The sequence below is a fragment of the Kryptolebias marmoratus genome, linkage group LG3 (assembly GCF_001649575.2).
Source record: "Kryptolebias marmoratus isolate JLee-2015 linkage group LG3, ASM164957v2, whole genome shotgun sequence".
Taxonomy (NCBI): Eukaryota; Metazoa; Chordata; class Actinopteri; order Cyprinodontiformes; family Rivulidae; genus Kryptolebias; species Kryptolebias marmoratus.
Window position 1 is genome coordinate 12,538,398 of NC_051432.1, and position 16,033 is coordinate 12,554,430.

Genomic DNA, 16,033 nt, shown 5'->3' on the forward strand with positions numbered 1-16,033 from the left:
CTGAGCATCGAGACAACGGTGAAGGCCGTGGCGCGATCCTCGACACCCGAAACAACGACCCTGAAGGGCGGGGCTGCAATCTCGGTAACGAGTCGGGCATGCGAACGCCCCCCGATCCGGCCTTCGTTCCCGCTGACGAGGGCGGGCTTCCAGTGGAGCCAGGTGGAAGGAGGTGGTGTGCTACTGAAGCACCTTGACTTGCCTCGAGCTGGAGCTTCGAGCTGTGTAACGTGAGGTGATTTAAGATCGACTTTTTGTTGATGTACGTCTGCAAGCAGTAACAGCAATGGAAATGCTTCGACTTCCCACCGCAGCCAAGACCACACTTGTGTATTGTGAAGCCTTGGGGATAAAAAATAAAAAAAAAAAGACCAAGAAACAAGAACAACAGGAAATCATCACCACTCATTCTCAGTTTGAACCAATATGTGCCGATATGTGTGAGCAGACTGACCTCCATGCTGGATGGATTTTATCTTATGACTGGCAAGGTGAGCCATTATTTTATGGTACTCTACGGGCGTATACACACAGCAGGAGCAGAAGGGACACTGAAAAAGGTCCGGGTGGTCAGGGATGGGCACAGGCGACGGATCTGCCTGCCCTTTTAGGCGCACAGTTATGTGCTGTATTTAAAGAAGGATTAAAAAAAAGGTTATTATTGTTGGAACGAGTTTAGAAACAATACTTCCCTCTCAATTTTAATCTCTATAGAGCATGAAATCATTTAACACTGAAGTGACCAATGAAATGCTGAGACTGTGTTTTAGTAAAACAAAACAATGACGCCATTATCAAAACTTATTACTATTATTAAAATTCTTTTGATTTAAAAAATAAGCCAATTCAACATTCTGGCAACGTCAAGATGGTGGGATTTGGTCATCTTTTTTCTTTCTTTTAGGTATTATCACTTTGAAAGGGATGTTTAGATAACTAAAACACTCAAGAACAAATCACATATAATGTATAATCCTTCTCCATTACTTTTCATTATTTATACCTAGACATCAAACCTCTAATTACATAGTTTAAAGAGTCTTAAAATATTATAAGAAGAATATGAGTTTAATGTTGTCTTTTTGTCGATTTCCACCAAATGTACACTTTTCTTGGTTGATTTATTTTTCTTTATGAGCCCAGTTTACTTCAGTTTCGTCTTGCCCCAAAGCTGCCTGCGCATGCGCAGAGGCTAATCCGCATCTATGCCAGCATCGTCTTTTAGCACAACAACGCGTTGAGCTAAAGCTAGCTTCCTTGCGATGCTAACAGGCTCTATCTATCCCTATCGGGCGGGTTTTGGTATAGTACAACTGTTTGTTTTTCGTGTAAGAACTGTTCATTGTATGTTATATGAAAACTGCAGAACAGTATTAATGTTTGTATAAGTTTGAAATAACTCTGACAACAAGATAAAGCTACCACGCGTTGTGGTTTTTAGCCGCGAAGTACGTTATAAATACAATGATTCAAAGCGACACGTGAATGTCACGAAAGCTTGAAGGAAACATTGAAATTGTACCTTCATGTCTCCTTAGGTTGAACTGTATCGATAACACGCTTCTCCCACAGTCTTTGAACGGACTCTACACAGTGAAGGTATTCGCTAACGGAAAGAGGATTTAGCCAATCACGTTACGCGACTGAAACTAGCCCACAGGTTGAACAACGCCTCCTTTGATTGGCTCCAGCTTCAGCTCTGCAGAGACACACATGAACCTGAATCACTGGGCCTTTCTAGCTGATTGTGTTCGGAAAAAATAGGTTTATAATGCTAATTAGTCAAAGAATTGAAGGTAGAAATTAATACAGGATACAGGTTATTCAATATTCACACAATAATTAAACAGGATATGAATCATCCAAAAAGATCCTTTTCATTTTGTGCTACAGACAAGCCTCTGACCCAGGAGTGTTTGCCTTTTTATTTTTAATTAGACAGTAACAGTGGCTCAGACGGTCATGTTTTGGGTTGTACGTTCATTTGTCTACATAGTATTAGAAAGCTTAAGGAAACAAATCTACCTTGATTGAAAAAAATAGAAAAAGCTGAGTGTCAAATAAAAACCTGCATAAAATGACAGAATTTAAGGCCTAGTATGCCAAAGTTTTAAACTAAGTTTAAGTTATGTTAAGAAATGACTGAGTTGTAGCTGTTTTCGTCAAATATTGAAAATGTTTGCGATATCTGCTACTGCCACACTGAGTTTCAGCTCATCATCTGTAAAATCGACTGAATAATAGCCATTTAAATGTTGGCTAATGTCGAATAGCTGTGGCAGCCATCTTGAACTGACTCCAAACGTTAATCAGTTGTAGATGTACATCCAGTGGTTACTTTCTGAGAGTCTAATCAAAATTAATCCAGGGGTTCAAGTGATATTTTGCAAACAGACAGTAGTTAATGCCAAAATTTTAAACGCAGCTCTTGTGCGATTAGTTAGGGGCTCAACCTCAGCTACTACCACACCAATTTTTAGCTCAATCGCTTAAAAAAACTGTCATTTCTGGGCTTCCTAAGGTTGATTACCTGTGGTGGTTTAATTAAAATCTGATTCGTGAAATATTTTGACGGTACAAACGGGCACACACACACAAGAAAAACAACCATTATCGTTCTGCCTTCAGGTGACAAAACACGACCTTCACTTCTTTTATTTATGCCTGTTTTCCACCCTTTTCAATTAAGAGGGAACATCAAGAAAAAGATCATTCAGTTCATGTAGACTCTAGTGTCCTGCTGGTGTGTTTGAGCAGATCGTTTTTGCTTATTTGCACATTGTAAACGGACATTTTGAACAGCATAAAACACGTTTTACACTTCCATCAGTCGTTTTAAAACGGTCTAAATTGGATCCTGACAAAGCATAAATTAGTTTTTTTGTTCAACAATAGGACACTCACACTAAACAGTATTTACTGTATTATATAAATAATCAGTTGACAGGAAAAATTAAAACTCTACAGTCACATTTCAAAACTCTAAAGGGTTTTAAAGAACACAGTTTGGTTCCAGCCAAAGAAGCCCCATCCCTGAGAAAATCCACTCGTGTTAAAAAAAACAACAACAACAACTTTATTTGCTGGCTTTCTGTCGCTGGGTGTCGTGTTTCCCGACCGAGTTCGCTCCGCAGTCTTTGTTTCGGCTGTGGCGTCACAGCTCCCTCTTTATTTCGTACTGGCACACGCAGGACTCCCGCTGGCTGTCCAGGTACGGCTTACACCCCAGATGCATGACGGCGTCGAAAAGCAGCGTCACCGCCGACTCGCACGCTGCCGACACAGGGAGACAGAAGAGAACGTGAGCGGACACGCGACAGGACGGGGGCAAGGGATACTGCCATGAAATTACTCTAGTTAAACCATAAAATAAAAAAAAAATTAAAATATATGTATGCTGTAACACAAAAGAGATCAGAGTGGAACATTTTAGCAAATAAAAAAAATTAAAAATCGCCTTTTATATTTGCTGTAGAAAGAAAATAAAACTGCTAACTTCCACACTTGCTAAAGCAGATTCAGATGATGCGGCTCAGATTATTAGAGCATTTTAAATAACGATCAAATAAACAAAAAACAGCTTTGCTCCAACAGGACTTTTTAGTTTGGGGAACACAGATCATTTAAAATAGAGCTCTGTTTCCACCTGCTGGACATATTGAGTACTACAACTATTTATTTTCTTAAAGGAATGCCTGCAATGCCAGAGTTTAGACTAAAATCATCTTATGATGAGAGGGGACTGTTTGTTACTCAGAGGGCTGTTTGGGACTTCTCCAATTAATAATTCCAAATAAAGAAAACAATGTATTTAATAAGTACTGATTTTGACATTCACAGCTTTAAAGACGACGTCTCGCCTCGTTTCCGTTTCTTACCTTGGACAGACTGGGCCAGTCCCAGGGTCCTCTGTACGTTCCTGCAGATGGTCTCGAGGCACTCCTGGAACTGCTCGTCGCACTCGTGCTTCTCCCGGCCGCAGGTGTCGTAGCAGCGGTCATGCTGGTTACAGCATTTTGTCATGGAAGGGATCCCTATATCAAACTGGGAGTAAGGGCACAGTTACTGCACGGTGGTTTGTAAGAAACGTCTTTTTAGATCAGTGCTCCCTGAAACGAGGGTTGTCAAACACCACCTGAGGTGTCTTTAGAAGATCTATGTTAATCAGATTAACTTTAAAAATGATCACCAGTAGCATGCTTAGTCTGAATTGTTTCATAGATATAAAAACAGTGTTCATAAATGCAGAAAAATGACATGTACGACTAATATTTTTGTTAAACAGCTTATTAGCTGCTCGAGGGGCCACTAGCACATCTGTTAGCCACTGCCCGCTTCAGTTTTCACACGGGGTCCGTGAAAACATTCTCCGCCGCGCTTTTTTTTTTTTTTGCTGCGGCGACCAGTTTCTGTTTAAGAGCCTTTAGGCCACTTATCTTGTTGGCAGCCACTTGACGACCTGGAAATATCTCGATTCTCACACGACACATCGCACGAGGTTCCCCCCCCAACCACTGCCTGCGCCAGAGTACCTGAAATCCAAAGAGCGGAGAGCCACATCCGTTGGGCGGAGGGTTTTTGTACCCGGGACGGGGCACTGGCTTGTATCCTGAAAAACAAAAACAAAAAAAAAGAAGCAAAAGTGAGCTGCGGAACCCAAATGTGCTCGAGCTCGAGGTCACACGCCGACGGCCAGATGTTCTCCTTGGAGGATTTCCTGGTGGAGAACAGAACTCGGGGCGCGTCGTCCGGGTTCCTGAGCAGCAACGCGACCCCCTGACCATCACTCTACCACCACCATGTTTCACTGTCAGTGGGCTGTTTGTCTGAAACGCAGCGCTAGTTTTACGTAACCGGACGCGCGCCTTCCGAACAGCTCCACTCCTGTCTGGTCAGTCCACAGAATGTGTTCCTACAAAAAAATAAAAATCTTAGGGATGGTTATGATGTCTTGTTTTGGGCCTTTGTGTTGTTTTGGCCTCGGAAGTCTCCCTCAGAGGCCATTTTTGCCTCTCGCCTCTTTCTTTTTGTTGAATCGTGAACTACGACCTTGACTGAAGCAGCTCAGTCCTGCAGGACTTCAGATGTTGTTCTGGGTTCTTCTGAATGAACCGTCAATGTGTCGGCCGCTCCTGGGAAAGTTCACGTTGTCTCCATTTGTGGATAATGACTCTATAGGTCTGTAAATAATCATGGCTGCTGAAACCAATTTTTTAAAAAACAAATAAAGTTAATTCATGATTTAACAACTACTTTTCCACTCGGGGGCCATGGTGGTTTGGACAGCCTTTTCTCCTGTTAATAAATAAACTCATCATTTGAAAACTGCATTTTGTATTCACTCATGTTCTCTTAGTCTGATGTTAAAATTTGTTTGCTAATCTGAAAAAATCAGCCATGACAACAAAAATATACTTTTCACAGTACTGTAGCTCCTAATTTATTTATTGATCTGATTTGTACATTCTTGATATTATCAATACTTCAACTTGTCCCATTTCATTTTTCTTGTAACTAAGCCCTACATGTTTTGTATATTAATAGAATATTACTGCTGTAATTTATGCTGCTTTTGTAACCTTTCTGGCGCTATGACAAGCAACTTTACCCCCCCTAGAGCTTCATAAAGTCATCTGTTCAGTGTGATCTGACATAACAGGTGTGACTAAACATATTTTGTAAGAACTGTAATTGTTGCAGTTGGACAGCAAACTCACCATCACTACATCTGTAATGACACAGTCCGTCATCGCCACCGAACAGGTCCAGCGCTGCGTTCAGGTACGTGTCTATTTTATGGATCCCGTTCCGGATGGTTTTCAGCGTCATTCTCCAGTCGGGGGTCTCCGGCTCGTGCCTGCAGGCACGGGCGCTCGGGGCAACCCCCCAGGAGAGCAAACAGAGCAGGAAGCAACGAACGTAGCTCCCACACATCGTCCTAACTTGACCGAGCTACTCCGGAACTCTCGGAACTCGGTGGCATCTCAACGTGTCGGTCTTCAATCCTACCCCGATTTTCATCTCGTTTTTTCCAAAACAACGAGATTTTACTGGGGGCGTCGCTTCCGGGTTTGACGCTGTCACGTGACCCGAAAGGGAATGACGTCACGCCTCGCAATCAACCTTTAACACGTCTGCAGCGCACATTAAAAAGTCCGTTATCATGAACCCAACTGATATGGGGGGGCTAGATTTTCTAACCTTTTCTACTTTAAATAACACACTCAAAGTCAAATGGATCAAACAATACCTGTCATGTCCCTCCTCTTGTTGGAATTTCATTCCCCATTATATATTCTCTCAGTTAGGTGGTCTTGATTTTCTTCTGCTCTGTAATTTTAATCCTGAAAAAATCCCAGTCAAACTGTCCGCTTTCCACAAACAATGTTTGCTGTCTTGGTTACTGATCTACAAGCACAACTATTCTCCTCACAAATGTATAATCTGGCACAATAAGGATATTCTATACAAGAATAAATCTCTGTACTTTGACCACTGGAAAAATAATAATATATTGTATGTAAGGCAGCTATTTAATAATCAAGGGTCGTTGTTCAGCTACAATGAATTTCTGTCTCACTTTAAGTTTCCTGTAACTGCTAAGGAATTCGCTGTTGTCTTTGATGCCATTCCCTCTGGCCTTATTATGATTATGAAAGGCATCATCAGTCAGAAACCAGTCTCCACCTCATGCAATTTAATGGATACTTCTGTTGCTAAAATTTGTCTGGCACATAATTCCAAAAACAAAGAAATTCGAGCCCTTTTCCAACAGTTGATCATCTCTCAACCTTGTACTGCTGCTTTTTGGAACAGGCACCAAACTCATGGTCTTATTTGGAAGAAGGTTTGGTCTCTTCCTAACAAATTCTTTGTTACCAACAAGGTTAAAGAGATTTCTTATAAACTTATCCACAGATGTTACCCAACTAAACAATATATGTGTAAATTCAAGAAAGATATTGACACATTGTGCTCTTTCTGTGGTACTCAAACTGAAGACATGTATCATTTGTTTTGGAGCTGTGACTATACCAAAAAACTTTGGGATGATATTATGATCCTTATTGTTTCTATTTCCCCGCAAACTCGTCTCAGTTTTGAATCTATTATCCTTGGCTTTACAGCTTTTGACAAGAAGAACTGGGACTCCTTTTTTGTTATCAACCTTATTTTACTTCTTGCTAAATTTTTTATACATAAAAGCAAGTTTAGCCATAGCAAACCTTTATTCTCCCTCTTTATTAAAGAATTGAATATGTACATCAATCTCATTGAGTCATCTGACAATCTAAAAGCCATTAAAACTGTACATTTGTTACGCAAATTTAATATTCTTTAATTCTCTCCAAACGGTTTTCTTGACACTACTTCTCTTTGTTTTTTATTTAAATCCCCCCTGGCATATATATATCATTTATTTATTTATTTTTTTCTTCTTTTTTTTTATATATACATATATGTATATCTTAATGTGCTTCTGTTGTTTTATCTACCTTTTCTTTAATTTTTAATTTTTTTATTTTTCACCTTGCTATTTTGTTATATATATTTTTGCTGTTATCTGTTTGTTCTTTTATGTCGTTGGTGTACAATGCTACTGCTTTACAAATAAAGATTTAAAAAAAAAAAACAAACAAACAAAAAAAAACGTCTGCAGCGCTGTACGCAAACTTCCATTTATTGCTTTGGACGTCTATAAAAACACACTCAGAGCGGTGCCATTGCTCCTCTGCGGACTACATTACCCACAATCCACCGGGAGGTTTCTAACCACCCTTCAGATAAACCAGGTTTCTATAGGAGGTCGAAATATTTTAATATAAAGATTTGTGCAAATTTAGGTCCTCTGTTATTATTTAGACAATGTTTTTGGTTGAATATGGGTGCTTTTCACTTTATTCCCATCATTTGAAAGGTCTGGTCATTTTTTAAAGTGATAAAATCTGACCAAAATGTAATATTCAGTGTTTAATCTAGGTTTTAATAAAGTGTGCAGAGCATTTTAAATTAAAACATTACTCAAATATAGTTAGCATTTGGCGCATCATGAACATAAACCCTGGAGTGGTTTTCAGCATACTTGTCTTCTGCGCACATCCCAAAATAAAGCTAAAAATTCACCCCTCTTGGATTTTTTTATGTAAATTAAGTAATCATGAGAAGTACAGCACTACAGGCCACATCTTGCAACAAGTTCAATTTGTACCCAACCTTTGAAGCAGCTCAGGGTTTCCTTTGTCCATGCAGGGCTTTTACATTTTTACTTGAAATTAAATACCTCCAAAACAATTAAAATGATTTGAAAAGAATTAGTTTCTGGCAATTCCTGAAACTCCATGTAGATAAAAACTTGTGTACAGTACTTTGTGGATGAACTTAGTTAACCTTTAACATGTCCTAAAAGATCCCATTTGACTAAAGCGGTGCTTAAACACTTCTCTGAGAAACTTTGTTTTATTCCCCCTGAAGAAACATCCCAGTCACTCCACTTCCAAAGTCTCCATCTCACTCAAAAAGCAGCACAATCTGGGGTATAAAATCAAAACTCTCTGGGAGATAACAAGCCATTTGAACTTGCTGTAATTTGAGCAAACTATCAAATTCAGAGACGGTTGTTTTCAGTGAACGGTACCAGTTTTACTTTATTTTAATGATTAGGCGAGCACTGACGAGAAAACTTGGTTCTTCTAATAGTTACTTAAATTAGTGCATTAACTTGAAACATTCAAAAATAAAAATAAAAATGTACAACCATTTCTTAATACCGGTTTCAGTGTTTGTTTATGTTTACTCCCAGCCAGCTTCACATTATGCAGGAGGGGGAAAAATAAAAAGGTTTTTCCAGTAGGATTGATCCTGATGTTGAGGGCGAGTAGGAAGCTAAAACGAGCCTTCTGTTTCGTTTCTGTCTCCTCCTTTCGCTCCTTCTCGAGACAGATTGGACTGGAAGACGGGCTCCAGATAAGCGTCTTGTATCCCTGATTCTATATCAACAAGCAGATGAAGCATGAAGCTGTTCTGCTGGTCGGATCTTCAGAAATGATTCTGCTCGTGCAGAAGGACCTCCAGTTCTCACAAACTGTAAAGAAGATCTTGACCATTAAATGTTCTTGTCCTTGTTTCCAGAAAAAAAGAAAAAGGGGGTGGAAGTCTGGAGCGTTCCGACAGTTCGTACACCGGTTCATTACGATGCCACAAGGCGACTCAGTGAAGAGGAAGAGAACTTCAGTGGGAAGATGTGAGGGACATTTTCAAACCTAAACAGGGCCAATTTCTTTTAAGACTTTTCTCTTAATGTAAAGTCTCTTTAGAAAAAAAGAACATAGACAACTATTTAATATATTTACATAGTCTAAAATAATTCTTATTTATCCGCCTCTGAAGAGGTTATTTAGTCTGTCCAGCTCTTTGCAGTTATCCATGGTCATGAGTTCTGCCTTCTTACGCATCCGGTCGTCCCTGTATACCTTCGCAGCGTAAAGCAGGTCTGTTTCTGGATAAAACAAGCAGAGAAAACAATGTCAGCGACGGAAATGAAAGTGTAATAAAACGAACAACATTTATCCGTATGGGCTTACTTGTCTGCCTCTCTTTCCAACAGTTATTTCTAACGTTAGTCACGTAGTCCTCTTCGACGTTTTTCTCAATCTGCTGCACCGCTGAGTGCTTAAACTCTGACTGGAAATCGCGGGTGACGTAGTAGTCAACGCGCAGGTTCTGTGTCTGCCTTTTTACAGTCTGACCCGTGGACCTAAAACAGATGGGAAAGTTATAAACTTTTATACTGTTGAAAACAAAAACAAAAGACCATTAGGTCCTAAATTCCTTCAGGATACAGTGAACACAAATGCTGAGTCACCTTCACAAATTAATATCTTGTTTAGTTAAAGAGCTATAAAATATAACAGCTGCAGTCGGCCCAGATTCAGACCGCCTGCGTGGTGTCATGTTTATTTATATCAGTTACTGTGTCAAACGTTTTGAGCATACCAGCAACGTGGAAAAAAATAAAAATAAAATCAGGTGCAGCTTAAACTGCACTGCAGTCAGTTGAATCATGGAGGTTAGGGGTTTTAGCTAGTTTTGTCAATGGTAAATACCGTATATTAGAAATTGCTTTTCTTTTGGTTTTTGACAGTGCAATGATAAAAAAGTAGAAATGTGTCTGTATAAGTAGGTCAGCTAAGTTCAAAGCAAATAAAATCCAGTGTGGTTCAGTTATACTGACTGAATTAAATGGGAATATTTTAGTGCTCGTGTCCACGTTGTTGAGAAAAGGTTAAAAAGTCTTACAGTAATACCTGGGAAACTGTCCAATCTTAACTTTTTGATTTGTATTAAATGTGAATTATGTTTAATAAAACTGGGTCAGAACCAAAAACTGTGCAAGCAGCAGCAGCAGTTCAGTGAGGCACACGTCACACAGTTGGTGTGGTCAGGATAAGATCTGTCACAGGTACACAGAGAGAAAGAGTGTGTGTGTGTGTGTGTGTGTGTGTGTGGGGGGGGGGGGGGGTGTACATACGGTCTAGAATAGAGGCTATAGGGTGGAGGGGAGACCATCATCTGGCTCAGTATTGATACTAAAATCAAGACCACGACGGGCATCAGTTGGATGAACATTGAAAAACCGCCCTGGGGACAAACAGAACAAAAAGTCATCATAAGATACCTGCATTAAAAAATAAATAAAGACAAATAAATGAAAGACATACATCGCCCCTTTCCTCTGTCCTCTCCTGTCTGTAATCTGTCTGATGGCTGTAGCTCGTCCTCCCGTTGGTGAAGGTGTGTGTGTTTGCTGGAGACAAAACATCATGGCTGATGTCAGAAACATTACGACACACATCCTGAAACCAGTGCTGACGAGGCTGGTATCAATCATTCAGCTCCGTTTTTACTCTGTGTGATTCACGACAGTGCTCACGTACAGGAGGGGAAGCTGCCTCCAAAGAACATGTTGAAGAGGTCCTCGGGCGTGATGTCAGCTTCGAAGCCCCTGTGGAAGTTGAAGCCTCGGTGGGATTGGCTCGGGCTGCTCGGCTCCTCGCCGCCGGTCAGGTCGTACTGCCGTCTTTTGTCTGGGTTGCTGAGCACGGCGTAAGCATTGCCAATCTCTGGGAGGGGAAAAAATGTTGAAGAATTGAGTTTAAAGGAAAACGGGTATTTGAAGCTTTTTTTTATTTTAAAACAATTTAAAGCAGCGTTTTAGTTTTGAACTGCTCGAGATGTTCTCCCACAAGCACAGTTTTGAAACACCATAGTTTTATCATCTCTCTGCTTCTCTCTCACAGGATCAGAAAAGCTAAAATACATACATATCTAGACCTCACTCTCTGCAGAACTTTACCTCAGAGAAAGCAAACTGGTTAGAAAACAAAACATTAAGTGTACATCAATGTAAAATGGGGTGTTGCTATTTACAGGTATGGCCAATGAAGACAATATGGTCAAATTTATATATTCATTTATTTTGTCAGGGATAAATTATAATATTCAAAGTGGTATTTTTTAAATCTACTGCCTTTTCACTCTTCATAGAGTGCAACTGTTCTCTGTGTACAATGTTGGACAGTTAAGGTCGAAGATAATCTCTCTTCACACCATTATCTTTTTCACAAAACATAAACACTTGAAGGCTGACCCTGGGAACAGAGAATTTACATCATGTTCCAAGAAAAATGCTGTTTAATGTACCATTTGATCAAAGTAAGTAAGTAAGTAACATCTGACAGTCTTATACATGCCCAAGCCAGAAAGTAGACTTTGGCAAAAACTTGGAAACAATGAGTTGTTTTATTGTTGTGAAACTACACTGGCGGTGTGTTTTCAAATGAGGAGCTAACTGATTCTGTAGCCCTGTGAATTTATTTTAAAATCCAGTTTTACAACCAGAATCAGAAGGTCTTTTTTTGGTTGTAGTGGCAGTAGATGAACTTAAAATAGTAGCACTGAAATGATTTTGTACAAATAAAAGCCCCAATAGGCTGAATTCAGAAAGATCCTACCAAGCATCATCAGTCAAATACAACCAAACACCAAACTGACAAGAAAGTCAGAAAGCAAGTCTTATTGTAAGTAGTTACTTTTGAAGGCGTCTGTTGCTCCGGGTGCGTGGTTTTTGTCTGGATGGAACCTGAGAGCTAGTTTCCTGTAGGCCTTCTTCAGCTCGTCATCGTTGGCTTCCTTGTTGACGCCAAGCACTTCATAATAGTCTTTACACCGCTTTATTCTGAAAAGCAGGAACAAGAAAAATGAACAGAAATAAGAAGTAAAGGCTATGATGGCTTACTCTGCAGCCAGGTGACAACTCTGTCCTTTTTACATTTAGTGCCAGTTTTTTTTCTGTGACCTTCTGAACTCCAGCAAGTGCATGCATACATTATCTTTGGAAGCAGGACTGATTATCCTCAGGCACACAGATGAGAAAAACAGTCAGCAAACTGCTTTATTAGACAACCCTTTACTTTAAAAAACAGACGAGTACATCATCGATGACTGGGCGAAGTTATAGCAGGAATAGCTGTGATTTTGAAGTCAGTTTTATTAGAAATACTCTGGTATCACTCAGCACTCTCCTTCTCTGAAACACAACTGAAGCCTTCGCCACAGATGACGTCACGCGGGAAACGATTTTAATGCAAAGTACAAAACCAATCTTATCCTTTCTTTGCAGACATGATGTAGTTTTTACTGAAGCTGTTCCTCAACAACAAAAACAACCAGCGTCTAACTTAATAGCTAAACACAAGCAGAAATGTGTACTGATAAGCAGCATCCCCCATCTTCAAAACTGACTAAAATAATACAGCTCTCTAGGAATGGTTTGGAAACTATGTTTTCTAGTTAAATGTATTCTGTTCATCCCATCTTCTAGTGTAAAATTAAAGCATGTAGTGGTTGCCTGGTATCCATCTCACACTGCTAAATGTCTCTTAGCCCCCTCATGAGGAGAGAACAAAGATGTAGGGGTTTCTATAGCAATAGCTACATGCACACCACACTGCTGACACGAATTCGTTTATTTGGTCCAAAACAGGTTTTTCACTTGTAAAAAACAAAATAGGCACAAAAACAGCCCACAGAAGTGGCACAGATTAAAATGCCAGCCTGTATGAATCCTCACCTCTGTACACCTTCAACCTGGTCCTGACTGAAGCCCTTTGTAGAGTCGCTTCCTCCTCCTTCCTGATTCTCGCCTCCCGTTTTGGCACCAGCCGTTTCCGAGCGTTCTGCTGGTCTCCTGCGATATGCGCCATTGCTTGCCGAGCTCCCATTCTTCGTTAAAGCGTCCAACAGAGCTGTGGGAGGAAGGGGGAGGAAAGTATAAACTCAAAACAAATCAAACGACAACAGCCAGTCAGGTGAGGGTCAAAGCTTTTAACAAACGCAGAAGCACTGCATTTTTAAAAAAAGCGAATATAAGGATTTACTACGCTGCTCTGCCACTTTCTTTAGATTTTCATGTTATTGTCATGTTATGTAGAAATCACAAAGCAGGAACAGAGTACTGTCAGACAGCTTTCTTTTAAATCAAGTAAACCCATTGGGTTAAGACGACTGCTCTGTGATGCCAGCTGCTCACCCACAACAATAATCTCCGTATAGTGCACACGAGTGTTCAGAAACTCTGTCACATTTAAGAAAAGTGAATTGTTTCATGCACTAATCTGAGGGATTAAAATCAGCTGAAAGGGGGACACGTGGGACAAGCCATAACTGAGCTTAGGAAGTTTAGAAAAATGGGTGGACGGGATTTTGTTTTTCCACAACGACCGTGTCAAAGGACCCACTGCATGTCACAGACGGCCATTTTGACCAACGCTTTGCCGTTTCTCGCAAGCTCCGTTTGCGCCGTTCCTATGGAAAGTAATCTGTGGGTCAATCCTTCTGCACAAACATGGAGCCAGGTAAAATACCGATTAGATTTTTATCCGCGATTCTTTTTCGCAGTCTTGATTTCTACGGCTTCTCCACTTAAAATCTCTAAAATTTTCAGTGACATCACATAAATACTTCAGCTTCTGATTGACCGATGAGACTGCGTCGTTTTCCAGGCGGTGGATGACAGATGTTGGAATGTCCGGGAAAAGAACAGACAAAAAGAGGAAACCTGGCCCCCTTAGTTTTATTGCATTAAATATTAAATAAAGGTTAATTTTCTTAAAGTTTTGTTTTGCGGTTTATTTAGTAGCTCTTTACACATCTGGTGTTCCTCTCCTCTCAGCTGAGTGGATTCTACCAACCAAAAAAAAAAAAAAAACCGAAAGCCAGGACAATCTATATCAAATCTTCAGTCAACATGTTTTTATTTAAACCTATTTTACAAGATTACCTCCCTCAGGTTTACTGCCTTGGGACATAGTTCCTTGTCTTGGCGAGATGAATTCTCAATCTGATTTTCTGAAAACTCTCCCTGTCCTTCCAAAAAGCCAAAACAGCTGACAAATTGTCCTCAAAAGCTGCTAATTTTAGACTCTTCGAACAACTCTCCCAGCCTTGTTCTAAATGTCAGGAAAATGCATTTCTAATGCTCTAAATTTAAAATGTGTGCCTTCGATGACCAGCACTGGGCATCACCTGGTGGACGGTCGGCCCCCTACTTTTTCTAAACAGCCTCCTACTCCTGAAACTTCTGAATCCCCTGCAGGAGTGACGTGATCATGCTCAGTGCTACAGAAAAACACCAAATCTTTCGTAGTCGACTCATTGAACAGTTAAATATAGATGGAGAGAGAGAAAAAGAGAATATTCATTTGTGATCTTACCCATTTACTCTCGGAAGATCTAAGGCTGATCCAAAGAAGATTTATTTTTTAAATCACATTTTATTTAATCAAAATTTCTTATGACCAAGTCAGTCAGCTTCCTGTTCCACAGCTTGGAAAACTGCACAGCAAGCACTGAATGAGCAGGATTTAAATCATGCAGACAACAACAGCTGAGCATTAATCTGCACTGGCATGTCACACTTTAACAGCAGAGTAGTTAAATCTCCACCGATGTGGAAATTCACTGTGTAATAAATGACTGAGTCTCTGAACAGCACTCTTATAGCAGTAGATTTCTGGTACCTTGTTTGTCCCGGATAAGCCTGTGTTTAAAGGCTCTCTCCGGGCCAATCAGTCAATTAAAGGATTGCCAGTCGACCCAGATCCCTCCTTTCAGACTCAGTAGACAATTATTACCTAGCCACTACTACACATTTTACTGTTGAAGTGAAAGTAAAATAACATATGGTTTAAAATAAGCCATTGGGTGAAATGAGTGAAGGGCCGTTTTAATGTTAATGGCGTTCACATTTGGGCTGGTTGTTGTCCAGATACACGACCGGGACAGCAGTTATAGGGAACACCAGTTTCCTTAGCGAAAAGTATCACGACTTTCTCTGTTTATGGAGCGCAGAGAAGCGTAAGCTAGGTTAGCCGTCAGGCCAACATTTAGCTTAGCTAGCTGGTCTAACGTGATGCTACATGTACCCTCACTAAACCACAGTTTATTTCACGCTCGTTATAGCCGTTTATAGCCCCTTTTTAATTCTACTTAAAGAATGAGCAGCCGAGAAGCGTCACCGTGAGTTATATTACGAAACATCAGCTACATGCTAACGCCGGAGCCTTCGCTACATTACTTCCGGCAGGATGATAGGAACCAGCCGATCTCACCCTTGGCTCTGTCAGTTGGAAACAACTTCTCCGCTTTGTTGAGGAACTTCAGCGCCTTCTCTTTGTCTCCGGCTTCGAGGGCTTTCGTCGCTATTTTAATACACTTTTCAGCTTCGTCTCTGTTCCCTTCCATCTTCTCGTTCCTCTTCCTCCTCCAGCGGTCAGCTGAGCGGCTCCTGCACCACGTGCTCAACGACGCAGACTGTTACGCTGCTCTGTATGGCAGGCCGTTGTAACACACAATCTTCTTCTTCTTCTGTGATGTTTTATGACAACGGAAAGTGTGCATTACCGCTACCTACTGATATGGAGTGTGGTTCGTGATGGTCTATATATATATATATATATATATATATATATATATA

General features: G+C 40.4%; 2 protein-coding genes across 2 annotated transcripts; both read right to left on the minus strand.

The window, feature by feature from the left end:
* Nucleotides 1–2,610: 2,610 nt before the first annotated feature.
* On the minus strand, nucleotides 2,611–6,079 carry pla2g12a (phospholipase A2, group XIIA). The gene is made up of 4 exons (XM_017417741.3): nucleotides 5,718–6,079; nucleotides 4,533–4,609; nucleotides 3,879–4,044; nucleotides 2,611–3,273 (listed from the first exon to the last, which is right to left on the minus strand). Exons 1-4 carry the CDS (start codon nucleotides 5,932–5,934, stop codon nucleotides 3,155–3,157), a joined length of 579 nt encoding a protein of 192 aa, XP_017273230.1. The 5' UTR covers nucleotides 5,935–6,079; the 3' UTR covers nucleotides 2,611–3,154.
* A 2,347-nt stretch (nucleotides 6,080–8,426) lies between these two features.
* On the minus strand, nucleotides 8,427–15,876 carry dnajb14 (DnaJ heat shock protein family (Hsp40) member B14). Its single transcript, XM_017420790.3, has 8 exons — nucleotides 15,669–15,876; nucleotides 13,130–13,304; nucleotides 12,090–12,235; nucleotides 10,935–11,120; nucleotides 10,719–10,804; nucleotides 10,529–10,638; nucleotides 9,582–9,754; nucleotides 8,427–9,496 (listed from the first exon to the last, which is right to left on the minus strand). Exons 1-8 carry the CDS (start codon nucleotides 15,799–15,801, stop codon nucleotides 9,372–9,374), a joined length of 1,134 nt encoding a protein of 377 aa, XP_017276279.1. The 5' UTR covers nucleotides 15,802–15,876; the 3' UTR covers nucleotides 8,427–9,371.
* Nucleotides 15,877–16,033: the final 157 nt, after the last annotated feature.

Excerpts from the sequence above, each read along its gene's own strand:
- dnajb14 (XM_017420790.3), bottom strand. The coding sequence starts at position 15,801 with ATGGAAGGGAACAGAGACGAAGCTGAAAAGTGTATTAAAATAGCGACG. Across the intron at positions 11,121-12,089 it reads AGCAACAGACGCCTTCAAAA|AGATTGGCAATGCTTACGCC; the intron begins GTAACTACTTAC and ends TTCCCCTCCCAG. Across the intron at positions 9,755-10,528 it reads TATAGCCTCTATTCTAGACC|GTCCACGGGTCAGACTGTAA; the intron begins GTATGTACACCC and ends CATCTGTTTTAG.
- pla2g12a (XM_017417741.3), bottom strand. The coding sequence starts at position 5,934 with ATGTGTGGGAGCTACGTTCGTTGCTTCCTGCTCTGTTTGCTCTCCTGG. Across the intron at positions 4,610-5,717 it reads TCATTACAGATGTAGTGATG|GATACAAGCCAGTGCCCCGT; the intron begins GTGAGTTTGCTG and ends TTTGTTTTTCAG. Across the intron at positions 4,045-4,532 it reads CTCCGCTCTTTGGATTTCAG|TTTGATATAGGGATCCCTTC; the intron begins GTACTCTGGCGC and ends CCTTACTCCCAG.